Source organism: Pezoporus flaviventris, unplaced genomic scaffold (assembly GCF_033815535.1).
Source record: "Pezoporus flaviventris isolate CSIRO_AGI_PZ_B2104156 unplaced genomic scaffold, CSIRO_AGI_Pfla_v1 ptg000015l, whole genome shotgun sequence".
Classification (NCBI taxonomy): Eukaryota; Metazoa; Chordata; class Aves; order Psittaciformes; family Psittacidae; genus Pezoporus; species Pezoporus flaviventris.
Window position 1 is genome coordinate 13576411 of NW_026892563.1, and position 26076 is coordinate 13602486.

The 26076-nt window shown below is 42.0% G+C and overlaps 1 protein-coding gene across 3 annotated transcripts; it reads right to left on the reverse strand.

Annotated features, from left to right (window-relative positions):
• Positions 1–5543: 5543 nt before the first annotated feature.
• Positions 5544–24727, reverse strand: UBASH3A (ubiquitin associated and SH3 domain containing A). 3 transcript variants are annotated; one of them, XM_061453511.1, is made up of 14 exons: positions 24512–24726; positions 22291–22344; positions 21268–21454; positions 19428–19626; positions 18571–18740; positions 17480–17688; positions 16532–16643; positions 14448–14556; positions 13032–13154; positions 12400–12492; positions 11192–11336; positions 8344–8450; positions 7760–7866; positions 5544–6485 (listed from the first exon to the last, which is right to left on the reverse strand). In XM_061453511.1, exons 1-14 carry the CDS (start codon positions 24622–24624, stop codon positions 6348–6350), a joined length of 1866 nt encoding a protein of 621 aa, XP_061309495.1. In that variant the 5' UTR covers positions 24625–24726; the 3' UTR covers positions 5544–6347. The 3 variants fall into 3 exon arrangements, with proteins under 3 accessions (XP_061309495.1, XP_061309494.1, XP_061309496.1); XM_061453510.1 differs by having other exon boundaries at positions 16517–16643; XM_061453512.1 differs by lacking the exon at positions 7760–7866 and having other exon boundaries at positions 16517–16643; positions 24512–24727.
• Positions 24728–26076: the final 1349 nt, after the last annotated feature.

Sequence of the window (26076 nt, forward strand, 5' to 3'; positions counted from 1 at the left end):
TACTGGTATTGCTGAGACAGGACTTGCGTTTCCTTATTCACCTCATAACAGGAAATCTGTACTAAAATCTTAGAGGGAAATCATTTTAAAAAGTTCCTTTTCTCTACAACTCACAATTTCAACAAAGTTATGCCTAGAAGTTTTGAAGTTAGTGATAAAAATGGAGTAACAGAGTGGAGATAAGGAAACGAGTCATATGAAATAGTTTATTACATCTTCCATGTATTTTTTCTCCTATCAGAAATTTCATAGTAAGAAAATCACCATGCAATCTTTCCCCTCCTATCTTACATACCATTTTGTCTGCAACTTCTTATCACACTGATGTGACTTCAGTGAGGATTTTGAGAGGTGTTTCTCTCTTCCTCTTAAATGCTGCATTTCCATTATTACTGTAGCTAGATCAAAGCAAACTTGGGTTGCTCATGTTGGTAGGTTTTGTCTTTTTCTAAAAATCTAAAAAAAATTAGTTTGTTTGGTAGTTTCAATATATTTCACTGTACTGAGAAATATCCACACAACGTATTTCCCAGCTCACATTTAAAAGTAATCTTTGGGTCAAGTTGTGTTCATTCTTGGGTAATTTATATTACCTTTTCCATGCAGCCCTGTACTGTTTATTAGTGCATGAGTGACCTCCAGTGGTATATCTGCAAAAAAAAAAAAAAAAAAAAAAAAAAAGCATCCTGTCTGTAATACAATCACAGAAAACTAAGGACATCTGGAAGTCTCTAACATGTTACAGAGTGCTCCTTTTGGAGACTACCAGTCCTTTTGTTGGAAGAGACATTTAATTTCACTATCTTTTCCAAGAAATACCTCGAGGATCATTTGGAAACTAGTTAATAGTAGTTCCTTCATTTGTAAATTGAAGAGGGAGGAACCCCTGCCCAAACTTGTTGCATGAAGGTGAGACAAGCAGAGCAAAAAATTACAAAATGAAATCTATAAACCTTTGGAATCAGTTTTAAGCAATGTTAGGTTTGATGGCTTTGTAACAGTAGCAATGGAAAATTACTGAGATGCATCATTCACAGAAAAAATATAGAGTGCAGCTAGAGAACATATCGAGAATTCTTGTACAAGATAAATCGTTATAGTTGACGTAGTTTTAGGCCCTTATGACTTTAGTACAAACTGAGTTTAAGAAAAAAAGGCTAAAAGAACAGGACGTAAGGATAAGGAGTATCTGGGAAGGGCAGGTGTCCAGGATGGGCTGCAGTTAAACTAATTGATAAGCAGAAGGACAGGATGATGTGTCTGTGGTGTTAACGAACCAATTAAGCTGGTATAAACATCTAATGTTTTGAAGGCTGCCAGAAGTGATGAAGATTGTTGGAAGAAGTCAACGACCCTCAGAGACCACCACCACATTTTTGTACGCATGCGGGGAACATTCTGGAAAACGATGTAATCCGTACGTAGCCTCATGAATATGTATGTATGTATGTATGCCCAGTGGCTATATAAGGCCAGCTTGTGTAGCAATACGGGGACACGTGTTGGGAGTAGCTATCCCCTGTGTCTCCTGGCGCTGCAATAAAGAATACCTGCTTGTCAGCTTGAAAACTTTGTTGGCGAGTTTGTTCCTGGAGTTTTCTCCAAATCAAAGGTATGCTAGCCTCTCTCGTCCTTCTGCCTCTTAATTTTTCAGTAATGAATGAAGACCTCTTTAGATAGTACTGCAGCAGTCATTTTTTCAGACCTCTTCCTAAATAGACTAAAAAAAATAATGAAGCTTTCCTTCCAGGTTTTCAACCTTAGATTATCACTCTTATGTACGAATTACTTATTCCAAAGTTGGTGAAGCATTCTTTAAAAATATTGGACTATTTTAACCTATGCATCTATGTCCTGGGTTCAGCAGTAGCAGTCATCTTTTCTCCTTCTTAGTAGCTGGTGCAGTGCTGTATTTTTGACTTTCAGCCTGGGAACAGCGCTGATAACACCAATGTTTTCAGTTGCTGCTCAGTAATGTTTACTCTGACCAAGGACTTTCTGAGTTTCATGCTCTGCCAGGGAGGAGGGGAAGCCAGGAGGAAGCAGAGACAGGACACCTGACCCAAACTAGCCAAAGAGGTATTCCATACCACGTTATGCCCAGGATGTAGAACTGAGGGCAGTTACCCGGAAGGGCAAGTGCAGTGCTTGGTCGGGCTGAGTATCAGTTGGTGGGTAGTGAGCAGTTGTATTCTCTTCCCTTGTTATTTCCCTTATCATTATCATTATTGGTGGTAGCAGTAGCTGTTTGTGTTATACCTTAGTTACTGGACTGTTCTTATCTCAACCCATGGGAGTTACATTCTTTCGATTCTCCTCCCCACCCCTCCATGAGTGGGGGAAGGAATGGGGGGGAGTGAGAGAGCGACTGCGTGATTTAAGACTGAGCTTAAACCACGACAATCTAATATTGATTTAGGTGTCCAGCTTTTTACCTTTAAATCATAGAATCATAGAATTATTTGGGTTGGATGGGACCTTTAAAGATCATCTCATCCACCCCCCTGCCATTTTCCACTAGACCAGGTTGCTCAAAGCCCCCAAGGTCCAACCTGTCCTTGGGTACATCAATGACACGTAAGTCATTATGAGTCTGAGGTTAAGAGTCAGTAATCATCTCTCATGTATGAAGCTGTGTATGAAAAAAAAAGAAGATGCTGAGAGTATCTATGCTCCACATGTCTTAGAAAATCATCAGGAAACTAAATTGTATGTGACTTCCAGAGCTACTTCTTCCCCAGAGATGAGGCCTTTTCCACACTTGATGTAAAAGCTGGTCACAAGAATTCATTGCAGCTAAATGAGGCACTCAGGGTTGTCAAGATCTCACACTAAGAAAGTATCATCACAGAAAACCCAGGAAGCTCAGGGAAATCCCATATTTTTTATTGCAGTTTGTCTTCTCACTAGGTGTTATGAGTCAAGAGCCCCAAAGTGCCCTCCAGACCTTTTGTGATCTCCACCAAACACTGTATTATAAAATTCAATTATTCACTAACTCCTTCCTATTCCTTGTATCACAGTCTTTTATTTGTTCAAGGCTTTCATGCTGTTCTCAAATTCAAAGAGGCTTGAAACTTTTAATTTTTAATCACGCATTGAAGAAAGCACTAGAAGATCAAGACCAGATCCATACATTCTTCTGAACTCACAGTAAACAGCTTCTTGCAGTCTTATAGATAATAAAAATAACATTTTTTTTTAATCAATAACAAGAAAAATCCTTTTGTTTGGGAGCATTTCAATAACAAAGCTCTCAGGAGACAATCAAAAATCCACTCAACTGATTTAGTCCCCAGTTGAGGATTTAAACTTGCACAAAAGGAACAGAATTAACTGCTGCTCTGAGCTGAATTGCACAAGTCAACACTGGCACAAGAAAAAAGCTTTGGAAAAATCATGAACAAAATGTTTGTAACATTTTTTTTATCTTGCTTTTGAGAAGAACTGAACTTGTCTCTCCAAACAGTTCTGCCTAAAAGTAGTCCCAAACATTATCAGAAATTTCTATGTTACTATCCTTTCAAAGTGTATGGAAGAAGCATTCGTGTTTGAAAAAATAAATAATACATAAAGCTTGCTTCTCTGACCCATCTGACCCATCTTTCAACCACACCAGATCTTATACAGTCACTTAAATCTGAGGTCGTGCTTTCCCACAAGGTGTCCCCACAGATTAACTTCTCTGTAGGTCTTTATCAAAGGAATTTATATTTTCAGGTTTTAAGATATAAACAAAACACTCAGATTATCTAAGTGGTACTAAAAGCATTTATTGAAGTACATAAGTTTGTAGTGAAATAGATCCAATTAAAGAAAATTGCGGTATAGTAAAGCAACATCTATTTTTTGAAGTTGCATTAAAAAAAAAGTAAAATCAAGAAACTGGAAAAGAATTTCATATGTTTTTGCTAACTGAAAAACCAACTTTGAAGCTTCCAAGGACATGTCCTTAATTTCACCTGTGTTCAGCAAATAGTTTCATATTATGAACATATTATGAACATATTATGAACATATTATTTAGTGCTTAGGAGAGAGAGAGAATTCCTAATGCGGTGTGCATTAGGAATTCTCTCTCTCTCCTAAGCACTAAATTTTTACAATTAAGAACCTTTGTATGTTAAAGACATCATTTCAGCTCTGATCCTACAAAGTGCTTTTTAGAAGTAAACCTGTGTTCACCCCCAAGCCCTTGTCAAAGCTGGGACCATTTCTCACATCGGGGTTTCAGTCTGGGGTGACAGCCTCCCAGGTGACACCTGTCCTGTGGCTTGAAATTGCTTCATGAAATCAGAGAAAACTGTACCAAAAGCCACAGCTTTCATAGAGGGGAAGACCCCATGGGAGCACTGTGACTCCTCTGCAGGCATTGAGCTCGAACCTCCCAGGAATGAGAAGAGATGTGCCATGCCCTAGGCCAGGTCCTTGCCCCGTGCCATCCCCATTACCCTGCTGTCCCCATTTTCCCCTGCCTTTCCACTTGCACATGCTCCTTAGTGACGAAAGAGAGTGGTCAGAGGGGCTGCTTTTCATCAACTAGTCGGACTTTCTCCTGTGGTTGGATCTGAGGCCAGCCTGAGAGAGCAAGTGGTGTGATGGGAGACCCTTGCTGGTTGCCTTTAGCATGGCTAAGCATAAGACTGAGATGTTGCTCCCTCCGTCATCACCTTGCTCTTTCCCTTTGTGCTGATTTTCATGTACCGTATGGCCCTTTCTCAGCTAGACTTCTGCCTCAGAGCCCTCCCTGAAGACCACAGAGGAGCCTTGCCACTGCCTTGAGGGCTCAGCTCAAAACAGTCCCTCACCATACCAGCCCTTCAGAGCTGATAGCAAGTGTGTGCTGGGGTGAGGTGTCAAAAAGTAACCAAGCCAGTCTTCTCAGCACTGAGGGGGCCTCCTGCTCCCCTGGAGAAAGAGGCGGCTGTTATGGTACTTGGTGTTTCATGTTTTTCCAGGGTTGCATCAATAGCTACCCATCTCATGTGCTTGAGCTGCAAGCAGAGATGCAGTCCTATGCCCTCCCTTGCTAGGTAAAGAGCTTCTGTCTTTGCCCTGAGTCATTTGATTTTCACTTTAAAATGAGAGCACTGTCAGAAAAGGAAGAGCTTGAGGAAATCACCAGAGCAAGAAAGTCAAAATGAATCATTTCAGGTGCAAGATTGAGATATGAAATCTCCACACCCACAGACACTGGTGCTTGTCAGACACCACTCAGTCCCAAAGCCTGAATGTTGGATGGCCTGATGGCTAACAGCATGCATGCAGAGATATGTCAAGAAGGAGCAGGGAGATGAAGAGTGAAATTGAAAACATTTTTAGTCACGTTAAGAGAGAAAGAGAAACCTCCATTTTTTCCTTTCATTGAAAGAAACACTTGCACTTTCCCAGAGGTAATTATCTGAGAGATAACTAGAAAAGAAAAGAGTCTGAAGGAAGGTATGTTCCTGTTTATGCAGGTCTACGTTCCCTTAATTAAACAAATCTCCAAAAGAAGAGCTACAGAGACATTTTGCAATTATTTTGCAATTATTTTGCATCATTTATGCAATTTGGCACAGAACAGCAGAAATGAAAGCTGTTGTCCTGCAAGTGCCATCTCAGGAAGTGTTCAGCAGTTAGAGTTGCCCACATCACAGTTTTGCCACCAGTACAATAACGCAAGGAGTCTTTTTTTTTTGTTCCAGCAACACTAAAGCAATCAGTTTTCTTCAAAAAAGAATCATTTAGTCCCTTCTGCAATACAGCTCACTCAAGAATCACTGAATGAGGAGCCGTTGTGATAAAAAATGGGCCCTCTTTGTGGGAGAGGTAAATAGTGTGGTGTTTGCTCTCACGGAACTGATGGAGGGAACAGGAAACCCAGTGGCTTTAGGTAGAGCTGGTCTCAGTCTCCTCTTCAGGTAGGAAATTACTTTTTTCAGTCCCAGTTTCTCTGATTGTCTGAAAATATCCAAGTGCCTTAAAAAAACCCAATTCTTACTGGATGAATTTTGGCCTTGGAAAATGCAATATTGTCTACGTTTAGTGCCTTCAGCAGTAGAATTTATAAACAGGCGGTTCCATATTTTTTAAATGTTGGTACTCTCAGAAAGCGTTAAAAGGTACTCTCTTCACCATCAGAAGAGTTATTTCTCACTTGCATGCCAGTTACTGGATTCCTTCTTCTCGGCCACTGAAATAAAAACAGAATTCAGGCACCGAACTTGGAAGTGTTTTTCTGTGCTTTGACAACTCAGGGAGGGTATTTCCCACCCTCTGTGAGTTCTGGAGGAATGACTGTACAGTGCTGAACCATAACCTGTCTTTGGCTTCTTTTTGACAACAGCACAGGCAGAGCCTGCATTCTAATCTTCCACAATAGCATTTCTCCAGTTAAATGCTGCATTTGCTCCATGGGTTAATGTCGTCACTGGTGGGTTGACCATCTGCCATCTGTTCTCCTCTGTCAGCTCTTCACAGAAACACATGCCCAGTGAAGGGATCTAGGAAAGAAGTTACCAGCAGAATTAGTAGCAGGGTCATCGTTTTGACAAGAAAGAGGGGACTTTGCTACAGAAGCGATCAGACACAGATTGTTCTACGGGGGGGAGACACCAGGACATTTTGTCACTTTTGAGAAGAACTAAAAAACAGACTGAAGGCCTGTGAGGTGAAAGCTGAACTTGAGTCATCACTGCACATTCATACTTGTGTTTGATACTCAGAATATATTCATGCCTTCTTATGCTTTGACTGCAGTAGTAAAAATATATCTAAAGACTGAATTCTCTGGTTGGTCATACTAGGGCATGTGGTAAGGAAAACTGGGGTGAAGAATTCTGTCACTGGTGATAATACATGAACAGAGTAAACAAAAAACCTTGGCAACCAAGTCTCAAGCACAGGCCCCACTAGTGAAGCTGGCAAAAACCCCTTCTCTGTTCTGTAGCTGAGTGTGAAAGTTGTGAGATTGCAGCGACTTGAAAAACAGTTTCTTAAAGAGTGGCTTCACTGAACATAGCTGCAGATTACGCTCACAGCATCCTGGGGAGGAGAGGGTGGGCTCTTAGCCCCACTTCTAAAGGAAAGAGGCTAGCTCCAAATGGAGAGGTTTCCAAATGTGCCTCATAGAATCACAGAATGGTTAGGGTTGGAAAAGACCTTAAGATCATCAAGTTCCACCCCCCCCTGCCATGGGAAGAGACACCTCACACTAGACCATGTTGCTCAAGGCTCTGTGAAAGCTGGCCTTGAACACTGCCCCATTCCAGTGCCTCACCACCCTCACAGTAAAGAACTTCTTCCTTATATCTAACCTGAACTTCCCCTGTTTAAGTTTGAACCTATTACCCTTTGTCACTATCCTGATGAAGAGTCCCTCCCCAGTATCCCTATAGGCCCCCTTCAGATACTGGAAGGCTGCTATGAGGTCTCCACGCAGCCTTCTCTTCTCCAGGCTGAACAGCCCCAACTATCTTAGCCTGTCTTCATATGGGAGGTCTGTAGGTGTTACCTGGCATTGACTTTCCAGTGGAGTTGGGTGAAAACCTTCTACAAAGTCTTAGCTACTAGTTGCATACTGTTTACCAGGAGAAAATCCTTCTCCGGGCCTACAGAGTTTTGCTAAAACTACATGAGATTCCGTTTGTAATGAGAAAGCTAATGTCATTGGTACTGGCATGCAGCTACAGTCATGACTCACTGCGTAAGAAGGCTCCTTTTTAAAAGTATAGTAAAACAAAAAGAAAGCTTCTTACTGTAAAAAAAGTCTTCTTACCTTTCGTACCACCTGGGCAAAGTCTTTGCTGTCTCTGGTGGGGAGCCCTATCAGAGGTCGAGTGAAAGATGCCAAGGAAGAGCCATGGCCCACAATGAGGATGACACCTGATACACCAGGAAAAAACAAAGTAGTAAGGGAGCTGCAGCACTGACGGGTTACCCATCAACTTCTAGATCTTTTTGATAATGTGGCAGGGTGCATTGTCCTGGTCAGAAAAATTCTGCTGTGTTGCAGTCATGACAGCTGGTGAGAGAAAGAAATTGCAAGGAAAAAAGGAAAAGAAAAAAAAAAAGCTTTCCACAAAAGTATATTATCTTATGCAGAGCTGCATCCTGATGTAGCAAGACCAAGTAGAGAGCATACTTTTGCAATTTAGTACTCATCTGTCTTTTAATTTTACTTTTTAATTTCTATCCCATAAATTGCATGTATTTTAATTTAGTGTAGCCCAGGACAAAGTCTCCACCTTAAGCTTTGTGCAGTACCAACAACTCGTGTTAAATGTGTTTCTGTTGGCAAATATCTGCCAGGTCCTGTTGCTGAAGTGCCTGATAGAATATATAAAGACCTGAAACCTTTACCTTTGCTGGGACAGGCAGTGATGATCTGTTTTATAACCGCAGAGCTTCTGCTTACATACTCTTCATAACTTTCCGATGGCACCAGTGAAGAGAGTGGGAAGTTACCCCTGACATTAAAATCACAAATATATGTTAATCTAGATAAATACTTGCACACTGTTAGCACTATTGAATGACTACACTGGAGAAAAGGCACTTGGTTAAATAGATACAGGTTTATCTACTGACTTGGCTGATACACTGCTACCTCATCTTTCACGGAGCATTAGCTTTCCCCCACATCAATTTCCATCAAATCTTATGGCTAAATCTCACAGCTCATAAAGCACCAGATGCAGGGAAACCCATGCTTTAATGAAACTTGTAGATTACAGTGAATATTACTTAAGGTAGGATTCATGCCTAAAAAGAGGTGAGCTTTGAGCAGTTCTGTCAGCAAGGACCACTATAGCCCAGCTACAGACTGCAGACTTACAGAGCCACAGCTCTAGCAATCCTGACCAAGTTCAATCCAAGGCAAGACACTGATGGTGTGAATGCTTTCAATATGTGGTGTCTCAGTGTTAGTCTCCTTAATAAACAAAGCAAATGAAATCAACAAAAACAAGTGAGGCGTATCTACATTAGCTGGACAAATGGATAGTAAAGATTTTCACTCCTAGAGTGAAAGAAAGTGTTTCTAGGGACATTACAATGCACCACTCCTAAGTATCTGAGCACTGCTAGTGAGACCAGGCATTCTTCTTTCTTTTATACACTGGAGCTCTTCATGCACAGAATATTTTCCCCAAAAAGAAGGAGCCAGAGCTTCAAACTGCTTCGAATTGGGACAGCCACACAGGACCAGTAGGGCTTGGGCTGATGGATGCCACTCACCCTGCCCCAGCCTGGCAGCAGCAGGGAAGAGCCTGCATAGCCCTGATGTGCAGTGGCCAGTGATGCTAAGGGTAGGCAGCTGGGAACAGCGAATTCCCAATGATTGGAGGCTCTGACAGCCTTCTCAGAGATGCAAGACAGGCAAAGTGGGCAGCAGGAGCAGCTATTTGCTGTCTCTCAACAGGCTCCTCTCTTTGATGATGATTAAATCAGTGCTTCTCAGCAACAGAATAAAACTTCACCAAAGTCACTTCATATTTTTCAAGTTGTCCACTTAATCTGTGTTCTCTGGGAATGGGAAGCGTTCATTGCTACAGCTGGCAGTTAGCCGTACATTGTGATACAATACAGCGTGCTAATTCTTTTCTACAAACAACTGCCCCCCTCACCCTGATTTGATTGTCTGCTTATTCAGTGAATAGGCAGGAGTGAGATTAGATTAATATGTTGTAGTAAGGAATGGTATGGCAGTGTATTTTCACAGGTGAGTCCTCAGTACATTATGTCAGCACAAATGGCAGTAATAGAAAGTAGGTGGTAAGAGCATGTGAAAAGCTCATGCTGGGTTGCTAATCATAGCTAATATTAAGCCTGGCTAGGCTGGACAATCTAGATTGGGGTACTCATAACTAGCCTGCTGGATTCCAGGGAGTTATGAGGGGGTCTAAACCCTGTGGTTGGCATTGCTTCAGAGCTTCCCCTCTGAACTTCCCACTGTTCCACATTTGCACACTTTCTCCCAAGGCAAGTGAGTCTGTACTGAAAAAAATAGGAAAACCAGTCTCCTGGTAGTAAAACACACCAGAACACACTATGGTCCAAGAAAATGAAGGATTTTATTCCTTCATGCAATTTCAAATGAAGACACTTGCTTCATTATGTTTCATAATGCAGAAATGCAGTAAGACAACATGTTTCCTTTCCCTCTTTCTTGTACATGTAGGAAACCCCAGAGACGCTGGGGTTTGTTAACTCAGTAATTTCCTGGGTCTGCCTGTGCACTGTGAACACAGAGCAGCCTGGTTTGTGAGCAAGATGAGGAGCTAGATTGAATTGGAGGTTTATCGTTTCCTGCCCTGCTGTGGTTTGCAAGCGCTCAGAAAAGGCATCACCCACCCTCCCCAGATTGTGAAAGCTCCAAAAAGTCCTTGCTAAGCAGAGTATTAATCTTTGAGCAACTCAAACCAAACCAAGCCCCCTCCCTGACCAAATCTGGCACAAACATCAATTATAGTGAAAAGCTGTTATCCTATCTGCCCCCAAAACCAGAAGGATGGATGGTTTCTGTTAGGCTCACCTCCCTCTCCACAGTCCCTGCATAGATCTGCGCAGGGTTGGCCCCTTGCTTTCCCTTCCTCTTGTGTCCATTGCTTCAGTGACACAAACCAGAGACATTTCAGGCCTCAGCCTTCTCCCAGGCTGTGCCACCCTCTGCTATGGGGCAGACCTCTTGCTGCTGCCCTGCAGACCCTCGGCAAAGAGCTTACTAACCTTTTCTAAAGTCACATTTCCCCGTTGCTGAACACCAGCATGTTATCTACCCAAGAGGTTATTCTTCACGTTCCTAAAGTGTGCTTCACATGAGCCAAAGGCAAAAACAAGACTCCTGGTACCTGACACTAATGCCTGTAACACAGCTATGCCTGTGCATGACACAACGTGGGCCTGAGCCAGCAGATCTGAAGGCAACACCACAGCAGGGCTGGTCTTACCGCAAGTTTTGTGTGTGCAGGTGCACCCAGGCGCTACGTACAAGCACACTGTCAACTGTGCGTCAGAGCAGCAAAGCTGATTCTTGTTACAAGACAGCTGATAACATCTTACTTTAGGAGCAGATCATGCAGGCTTGAATCAGAATCAGGCTTGACCAGAATCACCCAGCTTTTGCAATGTTCATAATTGTTTATAAAAAGATGAGGAGACAACTCGGGAAAAAATAAAATACTTTAACAGTTACATATGGAGCAATTACCTGTAACTTGCATCTATTTTGTAAGATGCTTCTACCAGTTCTGTCACAGTCATGAAGCTAGGAATTACTCTGCTTGCTTCCCACTTGGTCCATTCAAACAGTCCTGGTTCCACCCTGATTTTGACTTTTTGATCTAATTTAAGCCCTGCAAGAACAAGAAATGTTACCTAACAAGAGGAAGGTACACTCAAGTGTTACACTCAGGCTAAACATTCTGCCTTGTTTGCTATAATACTTTCATCAATGAAAATGAATTACTTTCAAACAAAAGAGGGTGATGTTGATTAAATGAAGCCACCATTACATTGTCTGACTAATGTTAAGGCATACAAATTATTACATTACCATCATCACCATCGGTATTATTTTTATTACCGGAGCTTTCCTGTGATGATCTGCAAGGTACAGAAGAGAACAGAAGAAAATGCCCCAGTAATGTTACAATCTGAATAAACTTCAGATGGGAAATGTTTTTGTGATTTTTATGTAGCATTTTGCTCAGTTGTCCTTGGTGGGGCACTACACTGTCCTACAGTTCTCAAAATGGAATCCTCTTATCAAAAGACACGTTCTTTTTTTGATTATTCTCAAGAGAGGTTACTGAGAAGAACTTTGTTTCTTCTAGTTCCCAGAAGAAATACACTCCTATCATAATTCTGATGAAAACATAGTAATGAGCTGTGAACCTGACAGATGTGCTGGAGGGGACAGAAGAGGAAAAAAGAAGAGAGGAAGGGGAAGAAAGAGAAGGAAAGAGGTTCTGCAAAACAAAGGAATGAAAATAGTTTGGCTTGCAAATACAAATGCTTTCAGAAGAAAACTGTCTTCCCTGATTCACATAGATACCCTTCAGAGTACTGGAAACATCTGCTTTTTGGCTCAGAACATTATATGAAAAAGGTGGCAGTGGTGATCAGGTGAGCAGGTACTAATGTTGAATTCAACCTGATGTGAAACGCCTCTATTTCATATAAAATTAGATTCCTTTTTAAATAGTGAGGACTAGAGTTAATACTCTGCAGACCATACACATGGCAGCAGGTTTATTACCAGCGAGACAAACCCACCTTGTCTTCCTTGCTTTAATATAACAACAAATAACCACAAAGCAGTACAGCTTCTTAGTTGCTCATCTCAGAGACTTCACAGAAGTCTGACAAAGACATTTTCACTGTGGCAAAAGCACCCGGCTGCTTTCGCTACCTTACCCTGCAGTATGTGTTGAGCTGTCTGTATGCAGCGGAGTGCAGGTGATGAGTACACATAGCTGACTGTCACCTCCTGGTCCAGCAGAGCTTCTCCTGGTTGGGAACAGCAAAGCGAGTTGCTCTTTTACAAATCATGACAGATGAGAAACTACCACAAAATGCTCTCTGCAGAAAACAGTTTGGATTTTTTCAGTTTCATTGACATGGAATACATTGACAGTAATTTTTTCACACTACTGGCCTACTGAGCCCACTAAAAACTCATTCTGGTGGCAGCAGCAAGTTTAAAATGAGTGTTGGAGAGGTAATTGCTGAAGATTCACTCAATCTCCATGCAGCAGTGAGTTAGACGTTTGCTTGTCCACATATATCTGAATCAGAGACAAGCATCTGCACCAGACTTGCATTGTTACAGTAGGCACAATTGCTCAGGGAGCAGAAACAGCTTCATCTGGTGAGTGAATTGGGTCAGACTAATTTTCTTTGCCAGGAACTGGTAGAATGGGTCTCAAAGACAAGCAATCAGTGCTTCTAGGAGCTTTTTCTACTACAAAGCCAGTATGAGCTTTTGCAGATAATGAAAGCCTGCTTCCAAATCCCATACATTTGCAGTAGGGTATTATCCAGCTTACCTATAAGCCTTGACTGGAAAATACCACAGCAAGACAAAGGAGGATCATATTCAAAATGCTTCATGCTGTCTTTCCGCTTTGGCAGGGTTGAAGGGAAGTTCAGATCTGCTCTGTAGTATTTTCCTGAAATGAAGTGAGACATTTTACTGTGTCGCAAGGGAGGCAGCAGCCTCAGGTGGCATTTTATTACAACGGCTTTGTTTCTTCTGAATAGTTGGATGGCTGGTTCTGAAAACTCAGCGCAGAGTGATGTCTTGACTGGTAAATGGAACAGGTCAAAGCCCATTCCCTGGCCAAGAGGGCAAGTGATGAAGAGCATCTGCCCAAGGAACTAATCTCTCTTCCCTCCACCTCAAGGACCCATGCTGCCTGTCCACTGGGGCCAGACTGTGGTCTGCACTCACTTAGTTTGGGGGATCATGGGGCAGTGCCTGAACTCAGATGCCTACAGGTTTATTTTAGTACTACAAATAGTCTATCTCGCGTTTGAAAAAAAAAAACCCAGTCACTGCTATTACCATCATGTTTTAAGGTCACAACACTGGCTTGGGAAATCACCTGTCCTAACAAAACAGCACCTCTTTGGCAAGGTCTGAAAGAGCAAATATAGGGGAGAAGAGATGGGACAGGAATTTGTGATAATCCAGCTTTTTGGCGCTCAAATGAAACAAAAATCCACTCCACATTGATATTTTTCTACCATTGCCAATATCATGAAAATCAGCATTCCCACCAAAGAAATATGAAACCAATGAACTGGATATGCAGCCAGAAGGTACTACCTTAATATCCACTGTGAATTTCACACACTTAATGTAGGAGATCTCCAGCATAACGAAGGAGTCCTTCAGCACAAAACTCTCCCTTCTGAACTCCCACCTTCTTGTTCCCCTCTTCCCTCTTGACACATATTTCCCTGTTCTGGGTCAGCTTTCTTCATCTCAAATTTTTTTTGTTTGTTTGTTTGTTTGTTTGTTTTTTTGAGAGGGGGTCTAGAAATCCAGTTTTTAATTTAGATCAGTGCTGACATTTCCACCATTGTTTGCTCTTGCTTTTTTTCCCCAGGTTTGACTAGTGTTATACAGTGACTCTGATCAACAGACCGTGGTTCTGACTGGGAGGGGTCTGACAACCACCACCTTGTGTAATGAGCAGTAGAGATCCTGTGTTGGACAGACATCCGTCAGTATCGCAAGAGCTTTGCTTGTTCTGCAGAGTTTATGCAACATAAACATGAAGGACTTGAGGACATTATGAACTGGTTCCATGCCGGTCAAAGCTACTGTATCTGATTTGCAATGTTACTCTCTCATTTGCTCAGTGTCTACATTTACATGTAGGAGATGGAGTCTTTTGCATCCATCACCAGCGTTAATTGGTTCTGATTTGCTAAGATCCTCCTATCATCTTACTCACCATCTGCACTTAAGCACTGTTGAAGCCAAGATTTGCCAAAGACCTGATCAACTCTTTCCCCATGGCGCATCACCAGCAAGCCTCTCCGCAGGGTGGCATTCTGAGACATCTGTGTAAAAAGGGTTTTTCATTAAGATATTATATATAATATGCATGAAAAGTCTGGATTCCTGGATACTGTCTGACAGAGGAAGGAAGAGCAGACCTGTCCTGGGATGTTTGTAACAAGTGAAGAGGAGGAGAGAAAGGAGCTGCTACAGTTGATGTTGTGCTAAAGATAGGCAATAAGCCTGGCTGGCTCCCCACTGAAGGCAAATGAAAGATTCCTGACCTTCATGGGATACAGATTAGGTTTTAACTCTGGGTTTACAGTAATGAAAGGTAGTGCTGATAAAAGATTTTTTAATTCCAGTATGTGAAGGAATTATAATTTTAATATACAATATATAGCTGATATAAACAAAAGAGGGCAACTAGCCAAGATTTAAGTGATAATGCTCTTCTCTACACCAGGACTAGCACTAAGCTTGTCCTTCTTTTGCAAATGAAATGCTACTTGTACATTTTCATACCTGTGTGGCCAAGTCAACAGTGAACCCAGATATCTTCTGAGGCCACTTTTTAACTCAGACTGTATGTAATTACAAAGAAGTTCTAAGTAGTTTGGGGTTAGTATACAATGCACGTTAAATACAGATGAGAAGATAAAGAGGCATGGGTCAAAGGTTTTAAATCTTTTTCAACAGTAACCCATTGCAGCGTTACTGCTGCAGCACTGAGTTTAGTGATGTGTATCTACAGTTGCAGGGAAGGGAATTCTTAAGAAGTGGTATGAAATTTATACTCGTGTATTCTGCTAAACACTATTGCATTTCTGCCATGAAACAGAAATCAACTGCCACAAGATCAGATTTAAAACTAAGATTTCGTGGTTTTGCTCTTCTGCTTGTGAGGAACCCAGAGGCCAGAGAAACTCTAGACTGGAGGTGTTCACGTTGCAAAACATGTTCCTCAGGCCAAGCGGTGGCTCTGCCACAGATTTGAGCTAGATAAGAAAGGCCAAGAGCAGTCAATAGTCTGTGGAAGGATGAGTGAGTCATGTGGAAGTTTCTGTCTTACTGTCTTACACACAGCATCCTGGGACGCCCCAGGATGGAAGTCCCTTCAGGGTGCCCTCACGTTTCTCTTATGTTAAGACAAATGAATGCAGGGTTATCCCCCAGCACAGTGAGAAGAGAGGCCATGGGGCCAACAAGTCCAAAGGGGTTTCTGCAGCATGTCAGTGTTCCAGAAAGGACCATCTTAACAACCCTGACAGAGCAAATAAGGCAATGCAGGTGCAAATGTGCTGCAGGTAAAATAAAAATCCTCATTTGTTTTGTTCTTCCTACCAAAAGGCAAGTGGAAAACCTGTGAAAAAAATGATGCATGTTGATTTTGAAACTGGGACAAAGATGCAATCCCATCAGTGCTGCTATCCCTTCCAGCTAGTTGCTCTCTTGCTGCAGTTCTATGCAGTTATTTGCATTAGCTATGTATCTAAAAATAGAAAAGAAGCTGAAAGATTTAAATGTGCTAAGATCTGGGACTATGTAAGCCACCAAGGTGACATGCATAGAATTTGGCCATAAAAGTAACAATGAACAATCAGCATAATTCCATTTTAGTTACTCTGCTATAAACTATATGGGACTCAGGGGAGGTTGTGGCTATGTCTCACTTGTCAGACTTGTTGCCATACCTTTGCACAGCTTACCCAGTAAGGCTTGTGCACAAAGAAACCTGAGTAGAGAACTCATGCATTATGCTATTAGGACACGAAGGAAAATAGCTTTATGAAAGAAGGCAAGAGTAATATACATCTTATGCATTTCAAAATATTTATGAACTATTGTAACATACCATAAGAGCGTATGAATGTGTGGATATATGTATATGTGTATTACAGCATAACATGAAAATGTGAGGAAGAACAGGGAAGATATTATTAAATTTACTAAATGCTTTTAATTAATAGCATACCTACAGAAGCACATGGCAAAGATAAGAAATGGAAAAAACCCAGTTACCTGAAGAGAAAGTACCTTGGTTACGCTCCTTAACATACTAGGACTTTGGACTTCTCCATTCGTCTTTACATTAGTTTCATTTTCAGTTTGAGTGAAGAGTCTTGAAGCTGTTACAAAAACATATTCCCTGTAGAAGAAACAGAAGCAACGCGCACACACACAAACATACGGACACACACACACACAAATAGAAGGGATTTTTAAGTAATGATTTTGTCTACAGGCACATGTAAGTCAGGATTCCTGTTCCATTCAATATTTTTTGCAACCCACTTCATCACTTTGCTCTTGATTTAGAATAAACCCAGTAAAAATGAGGTTAAATTCTATGAACTGATGGCATGTATTGGATGCAGCTCTGCTGAAGTGTGATCTTCAAGCAAGAAATACTACCTGGTTGCCTCCCCTCTGTCTCTGAAGACTCAGCAAGAAGTACACCTAGACCTCGCTCCCTAGAAAAACCAGCTCTAATCTACAAATAGCATCAGCTGTGCTGACAGCTGCAAAGTACAGGAAGCTAGGTAGATGCCTGCTGATAAAGAGCAAGTCAACAAGACAAGGGTAGGCTCAAGGTGGTGGAGTAACCTTTTTGTGGTTTCATTTCCAGTTGACTTTCCAAGCTCTTGAAATGAAAAAAAAACAAAGAAAGCAGTGAGCCAGGCTGGAGGCTCAGCCTGCCCAGCACAGCATGGAGTTTTAAAATTCATTAGGATATTCAGATTGTTCAAGAGCAAATAGGGGTCATCCCTTGGGCATCTTAACAAATGAACTCCGGGTGTCTGTGGGTGTGTGTCTTGTCTTTCAGAAGCCTCAGCACCCCACCCAGACCCCCAGGACCCCATTCTGCTCTGCCAATGCTGCCTTCAGCTCCCTCCTAGCACCCCACCGCTCATGGTTAGGAGGAAGACTGCCACAGCTCCCTAGCAGCAAAAGCAGCTGATGTAAAGCAAAACCCCAATTTACCTGTGCTTAACCCACGTGTCTGACTCGTTGGCCCTCTCAGTGTAGTTTTCAGGAAGAAAACCCCTGCAGCCTGTCCGATGTGAGGTCCCGATCACCCAGCCTTTGCTCACGTCAGACTGCTCCGTCGGGTCAACATAGATGAAGTCTCCAGCACTGATCATGAGTTCATCGATGTTCTGGGGCTTATACTGGAAGAGGGCCCTCAGTGTCTGGGTGAAACACACGGCAGGGTCAGGCTGATGCCCAGAGCCTGCTGCTGCCCCAGCCACAGCAGTTCAGGGGATGCTTGTCCAAATCTCTGCTGGACATAGCAATCAGTACTGTTTTCTACTCTACAATGTGCTTTTTAATGGCACTTGGGCAGAGAAAAAGGAAGACACTACCACATTTGCAGTACGTGTAAAAATAGGCACTTGGTTTTCATAAAAACACTTTTTTCCTGTAGCTGGTACAGACTATTTGAGAGCAAACATAGCAAAACTGTTATCAGCTATTTTTGTGATTACTTGCAGCTCTCCTGAGTGTGACCAAAATCCAATGCGAGACTTGCAATATACTGACTAAAAAATGTTGATCATTCCATAACTTAATTTTGGAAATTAAAACTGGAAAAATGTTGACTAGTTTGAACTAAGAGTCTGTTAAGCAAAAAATCACCAAGAGTCTGTTAAGCAGAAAATCAGCAGCAAGAACTGTGCCCTGCTCACTGATACTTAATCTGAGTTTTTGTCATGGCTGAAACAATCAAGAAAACTAATTTTGCTGAATGCACTTTAACTGCAAAGCTGTGACCTGACAAATCCTAGCAAATACTCAAGGATCATCATTTCCTGTCTCTTTTAATTTCTCATGTGATAGTAAGATTATTTTTTTCTGCTGGAGTTTGGAAGTAGACCTTGCTGACATTCAGGTCAAGCAGCCCACCATAAAGGTATCTTCTACTGATTCGTGAGTACAGTTTTTCAACCCTAAGAGGTACTTGAAACAACCATTTTTTTAAAATGCTGAACTGTGCATGAACAGATTTTCTTCATGAAAAAAAGTCATGGTGACCACAGGCTCAGGAAATCAAGTAAGTCTGATGATGGTACCTGGTAATGCACAAAACGCATGTCCCGTGAGTAAAGTGCAGCTACCCACTGGCAGGTCTCCTCTGGGTTAATGCATTTGGCCAATTGTTCCAAAGTCTTCTGATGGTGAGGATAAAACTTGTGAGACAAGGTAAGGTGGAGCTGCTTGAGGCAGGGCTTCACATGGCAATCTAGGAATGAAACAATCACTTCACAGCACAGAAGCAAAGGTCATTTAAAGCTCTTCTTGTTTTGTCCTGCATGCTTTGCATGATGCAGGAAATACCATAGTAATTAGTAGTAGAGTAGGTCACAGATTTGATGAATAATGGTTTTGCAGAACATCACGGTTTCGATTAAGCCAATATAATCCACAAATCAGGACTGGATTTGCTCCCTGGCTTCAACCAGGAAAAAAAGATGAACAGGGCTTGAATTCCTCTCCAAGTCTGAAATGTCTTGAATTTATTTCTCCCAGATGAAGCTATGCTGGGGCTGTGTCTCCTCAGTCTCCATTGGTGATACAGGGTCCTTTGGATGTCACTAGAGTGGGGATTAGAATCTATTTCTCAGGGATGCAGTCTGGCCACCAGTCTGGGAACAGGGAGTATTATATCCCTGCCCATTTTGGATACCCTGTTGGATGGCTTATCAAGTTACACTGCCAACCATTTCAGCTTCTAGACAAAAACACTGTGTCTTTGAAGTCTACACCATGTTCCCCTAGCCATGCTGTTTTCAAATCTGCATGAGGAAAGGGTGCTTGCTGGCAGTAAAACACCAGCTGAGCTTCCAGAGAGACATGGGAGATGTTTTCAGTACCATGCCTAAGCATATGTGCTATGACTCACTCATTTTCCCACCAATGCTTGTCCTACCTGCCACAGCTGAAGCTTCTGAGGAGAATGCCTGAGCAAACTCTTTGAGGATATTTGCATGTTTGTCATCAATGAAGAAGCCAAGGTAACTGGTGGACGAATGTAATAATAAGGAAACGGATGGTGGAAACCGTAGTGAAAAGCTTTCACCGACTCTCTTTAAGGTGTCATACAGTAATTCCACTTTCTGGTCTTCACACTGAAAGAAAATATGAGGAGCATGTTTTATCCACGGGCTCAACAGCCATATCGTAGCCTGTGTTTTACAGTAGTACCAGAAAACAGTGCACGCTTTAGACTTCCTGAGAAAGACACACAACTAAGAACTTGCCTGAAATTCCTGGTATTGAAATTAGTAATTCTGAACAATTTGATCAGCACACAGTATCCTGGTGCTACAATAGGAGATGGAGCCTTCTACTAGGAAACGTGTCTAGCCAGGGTAGGACAGAACCAAAAGATTTTACCATCTGACAGGTGTTCAGTAGCCTGTCTGAAAATAGGCTGGGATCATGATTTTCCATTTCAGTTCTAAGTAAGAAATTGTGTTATTGTTGTCCTACAGTCCTTTAGCTGACATTGTTCCTACTAAAGCTTCAAGATCTGAGATGCTGAGCAACATACCTAGCAAAATTCATAAGGCATCTTTGTCATTATGATCCTTAATGCTCTAATCACAGCAAATTAGATTGTACGGAACCGTGCTCCCACAAAAAATATGGCAATTAAGTAATTTATGAAGCAAAGAGACAAATAAGGAATTTGTACCATGCAGCCCAAGACAGGAATGTTAACAATGCTCCATTTCTGGGCTGCTTTATTCTCCTCCATAGAGCTATTTGCTCCATTTAGTCATTACACTGGGTCAAGCAAGTGCAAGCGTGGAGGCACTGCTGTCTGTTTCAGTGCATCTCTGCTGCAGCTGATGTTCATCTCCCGCACCATCAATATGTGAAACCTGGATTCCAGGTGGCTCCAGAGTTTTTCCAGGGCAATAGCTCCTTGCTGGCCTTTGATAATAAGCACATTCACCTATGCAGAAGCAGTTTTGCTGGGAAGTTCTGTAGGGGCTCACCAGCAATCAGAAGGGCACTTAGGAGAACAGTAGCATCTCTAGAACCAGAAAACAGCCTTCCAGGAGTCCAACTCAGGAGCCAAACTTCCATGTCAAATTATTGACAAAGTGACTCTGTTGGACTACACTCTGTCTCCCCTTGCTCCTTCCACCCCTGTGCATTCTGCTTCTCTCTTTTTCAGAACATCCAAGCTTCAATAGAAAGGGTAAAATCTGGGACGCACCACCGTAGCAGTGACCTTCTGGTTGGGGCTCTCTGGGGAAAGCAGGAGTTTCCCTGAGATTCTCATAGGCATAATACCATAGTTGTCTACATCCTCTGATAATGCTGTCACTATTTCACATCTGGCTGAAGGCAGACACTCCTGCCCTGGCCATGAAGGTTTAACATCCTAGGTTGATGCAGCAATGGGCATGGTCTCCAAAGCCGGCTGATAGCTGTATGTTGGCAGGACAATGTGTAGACTGGACTGCAAAGGGTTGCTCTAGGTGGATGCTAGACATGAATCACTCAGCTACCCTGAAGCATCCCACTGGCATCAGCATTCAGTGTTTAGGTACACCAAGGCCTAAGGTGGGTAACTAAAGTGGGTGGTGGGAAGAAAGCCCCTGGTGCCTAACACAGGGTCTGAGCATTCAAATATTAAGCAGGCACGGGTCATGTCAGTTTGATCTCCGAGGAGAAGTTCTGGTGTAAGACAATGGCAGGCAGTCCAGTTCCATCAGTAACTTATATGTGATACTTGCACACATTTTGTGCCTTACCGTGAAGAAATCGCAGAGAGTGATGTGTGGAAAAACCTCATGGGCTCTGTTTTTCCCGCACTGGCGTTTGCTCTCCTTCCAAAACTCTAGCAGGTAGTTATTCAAGCAGCCAGTGGGGCACAGGTAAAGAGCATACTCCTGGGGGATTGGGTCCTCCAAAGAGGGATCATTGCAGTGAGAGTGCAACCTGAAATCAAGAGCATGTCACAGAGGATAAGTGTGTGCACTGCTTACTCTTGTTTCCTGTGGTTGAAGGCAACCATAGCAGAGACCAGAAAAAGGAAATACAAAGTTGTTGTTTTCTTACAAATGAAAAGGTAAAATAAAAACTCATTACAAATTTTCTCTGTGAAGTACTAGGTAATGGAGATTTTTTTTTTCTGCTAATTTTTGTGTACTTTACATTTTACGATGTGCTTTCAATTCTTTCAACCTCTGAAAATGGAAGACAACAAAAAAAAAAAGATTTTTTTAGGGGTTTTGAGTTATTTTTCATCTTTTTCATGATTGGAAACAGAGGACTGGAGGGGGAAAAAAACCAACATGTAGCAAATATTTAAGAATGAGAAAATAAAAGCTAACTGAAGATTTTAAAAACACTCAAGAAGAGCAAGTCTTTTTATTCAGCCCTGATAAAGGCAAACAAGACAAATCAGAAAATGCACAAGCAAAGATCAGAAACTTATATCCCATGTAATTATATCCTTCACCTTGCTTTTCCTATGCTGTATGTTTGGTTTTGCGGCTGTTGGATTAGGAGTGATTCTTGAAAAGCATGGTAGCATCCGGAACAAAAGAATACTGGGGAAGAACACGCCATACTCAAACGTGTCCTCTGGCTTTTCATGTACAAAAAAAAAGAAAAAAGCAACCAAACAGAGGTGGGGAAGAAAGTCTACGACAAAAGACGGATTTTTTTTTTATGGCAGATAACTTCATATTCAGTGACAGAATCAGCACATGAAGAAGGGTTTTCAGCCAGGTTTAACGCAAAAGCGCTTAGTAGAAATCACAGGTACTTACCATTTTGCAGCCTCTTCTACTGTCTTTTGTCCAGTAGCAGCCAAGGCTTTTTGACTAAAATAGAAACCAAAATGGATTCCTCAGAATGATAGAAAGAAAAATCCTAGAAATTAAAGCATGGACATGCTGTCGTCACCAAGCTTATTTTCCAGCACAGGCAGGACCTCTAACACGTACGTAATGCCTGGCAAATATTAATGTTCTTGAAGCCCTCCAAACAGTATTTTCCACAGCAAGTCTTTAATTCTTTGAAGACTGGTAGCCTGTCCTCCTCACAGGATATCATCCTGTGTATCCTGGAGGTGTTTCCTCCACAGCCCTACTGACCATAAAGATTTCCTTAGGGTTGGGTAAACCAAGGCTGAGGCAGGTGAATCTCCCCACCTCCTCCACTCTGGTGAGACTCCACTTGGAGCTCTGCATTCAGCTTTGGGTTCCCCACATAAGAAGGACATGGACAGGTTGGAGTGAGCCCTTAGAGTCAGGAGATTATTATCCTGTGACTATACATTCTATGCTTCCAAGATGAGCAGTGAATATCAAAAGATGATGCACAGAATAAATTCTGAAAATACCCATTTCTCTTAAATAGTAGGGATAAGCCTTTGAAAATATCTATTAAAACTAGTGTATTTACTGAGAGAATGAACTGTTTCTTCCCTAAAGCAGAATTTGCTGACACACATTCAGTTCTGTGTAAGCACCAGGGAAGGCCCATTTTGTTGATCAGATGCTTAGCTTGTCCATCACATATTTGGTCTTTATTCTTTGGGGAAACGTTACTTTGGCCTGCTGATTCTACGTTATGAGAGGTTTTGTAATAGTTCCATCCAACCTCTTTTTCCTCAGGCTAGAAATTAACAAAAGAACAGCTTTTCAGTACTTCCATTTACGGGTCAATCCTGGAGCTATAGAGACAGCTAAGAGGTTTTATAAAAACACAATCAACATTTTGAAGGTCTTAAAGTCAATAAAAATGAATATATTAAAAATAAAGTGCTTTTGGACATTTTGTCATTTTATGTCGATTTGCATAGTACTTCTGCCACTGCTTCTTGATTTCGATCTGGGAAGCACAAAGCTATCTTAGAAACAGCAGAAAGTGTTTAGAAGGGGATTTGAAGAACATTATATACAGGACAAAAAAAATTGAAATCTAGCCATTACTTTGGGGTGGCCAAACTTACAGCATTACTAGAGAAATGATGAGCTATGTTCTCAGCTGAAATTTCACTGTGCATAACCTGGAACAAGGGACCCACAGTTTCCTTGTAAACTGTGCACATTGTGTCTAAAGTTGATGCGCTAAACACAGCTATTCCTAAAAAAGCATCCCAGCATTTATGAATGGAGCCTTTTCAACTTGCTTAATTTTCAGTCCGAAGGGAGAGATATTGCTCTGCTTTCGAAAATACTTTTATGAGGGGTTCTTTGACATATAAATATCTGTTTTTTGAACTATTTGTACTAAAGTGTCCATATTTGTCCTTCAGAAGCTGGAAAATCCTCCCCAGAACTTCCTTCTGCAGCTAGAATGATGTCTGGGGGAGGAGTGACTGCCATATTTCTTTTTCATTAGCTTGGTTAACTGCCACCAGTTAATCTCTTACCCGCCTGTGGTTACCAAGAATAGTGCCTTATTCTTTACTATTATATTTTCCAGGTACAAAACACTTTTGGAACAAGATCCTGATTCAAGATGGGAAAAAAAATTGACAGACTTATGTGGCATCTTTTTAAGGAAAGCTTACTGTTTTAAAACAGTTCCCAGTGACAAAACCCAGTAGGAGGTCTCTGCTAGGCCTGAAAAAATCTTTGAGTAGAAGTTAAATCCTCATTTAAGTCCCTTATAACAACAGTGAGAAGCAGAAAAAATGAAACACGATATATCTCAAGAGCAAATTACGGACTTCAACTTTTTAACTCATTGTGGATCCTCTCAACCTGAAGATGTGGAAGGACATGAATTTTCACATATACATGATATTTATAGAAATGGATACAAAGCAGGGTGGATTTTTTTAGCAATATAAGCAATACACACTGTTTTACAAGAAATTAAAAGCAAGACAGGTCTGATCCCTGTATAGGGACACCACCCCAGGTTGCAGCATGCTCTCTTGATGAAAAAAAGCAAGCTGCCAGCTATCAGGATCTTATGAGAAATATCTCTTATTTTAAATACCTTTAACTGTGCAAAGCAGCCAAACACATTACTCACGCAATATGAGCTGGGAATCCTTTGGCAAGGAGAGACTCAAGGAGTACAGAGGTGCTTCTGCTCCTCTGCTTGTTGGACACCTTTGCGTACAGCTGCGTCTCAGCCACCGCCATCTCCTCCACACTTCTCCTGACTGTGTGATAAGAAATTGTAAGATGGGAGGAGGATGGGAGGGAATAAGAAAATGAGAGAGAAAGAGGCAACTAAAATACAAAAACCCTCAAACCTCCTGTGATCTTCTCTGACAAAAGCTGACATCCTGTTTTCGTAGTATCTGCGTCTCTGAAGTTCTGTTTCAGGGTGGCTAAAAAATCAAACTATCTTCAGGAGTTTCCCATCCACCCCAGCAGAAGACTAGTAGTCCAAAGGCAAACACCACAGGGTGGACTGACAGCTCTGAGACAGAATCTTCTAGCCTTGCATTTTAAATAGTCTTCTGAAAACTGGGAAATCTGCCTGCTACTGCAGCACGGGGGAGGTGAGCAGGGATGTCCTGAAACATGTAAGAAGTTAGTCTGTAGGGCACATTCTATCCTTTGGGGCTCGATTTTCATGTCCTCCCTTCCCTATTCTACATAGCTCCTGCTTTGGTCTTTTCAGGCATAGGCGATGCGCCAGCCAACTGTTCAAGGTCAAAGCCAATGTCCCATCAAGACATCACGCCCTGAGACTAGGCTTGTGGCAGCTCATGGTGACAGCAGGGTGACCTGTCCTTTCCATTGGTACCAGGTCCACGGCGAGAGCCTTTGCACACCTGTACTGTCTGGAACCCAGTGTTTCCAGAGTGGCCAGAGCAGGTGAAATGGTTGGAGACAATTTTCCCTGGCTTGGGCTGTCCTCATTGCAGGTACCACAGCTCTCTGGGAAGGACAGGACACCTCACCCCGTAGACTGAAAGGCTCACCTGAACTGCTGGTCTGCTTTTGTTTTTATACTTTTTCTTATGTCCCCATGTTTCCCATTTCCAGGGAAGGCTGCTGAAAGAGTGGCATAAGAGATGATGTACTCTTGATGTCATGGCCTGAATGTGAACAGTTAACAGGATCATGATGTGGCAGCCTTTCTTTTGGAAGTGCCAGTTTCAACTGTGCACAGCAAAGGGACTGAAGAGCTTCTCTCATTGCAACTGTGTTTTGGCATGGAAAACCTTCATTTCTTCCCTGTTCTCTCAGGAGCCTCATTTCACTTAAATTATCATGGCCTTTTGCTTCATCTCTCATCCTCCTTCTTCCTTCCACCCTCCCCTCTGTCTTCAATCTGTCTTCTCAGAAAAACAAACCAAAACCGACAAACAGCTAAATTTTTACTTATTTTGAGCACTTTATGAAGCTGAGCATACATTTTTATTTTCTAAATCCCAGATTACAAATGAGTTGTAGCATGAGATACTGATTGCAAGGTGCTTCCAAAATATTTTGCAGTATTTAATTATATATATTATAGTGTAAGTTATTCAGGACTATCATGGTTTAAATCCAGCTGGTAACTAAGTACCATGCAGCCATTCACTCACCCTCCCCAGGTGGAACAGGGAGGAGAATCTAAAGAATGTAAAAGGTTGAGAC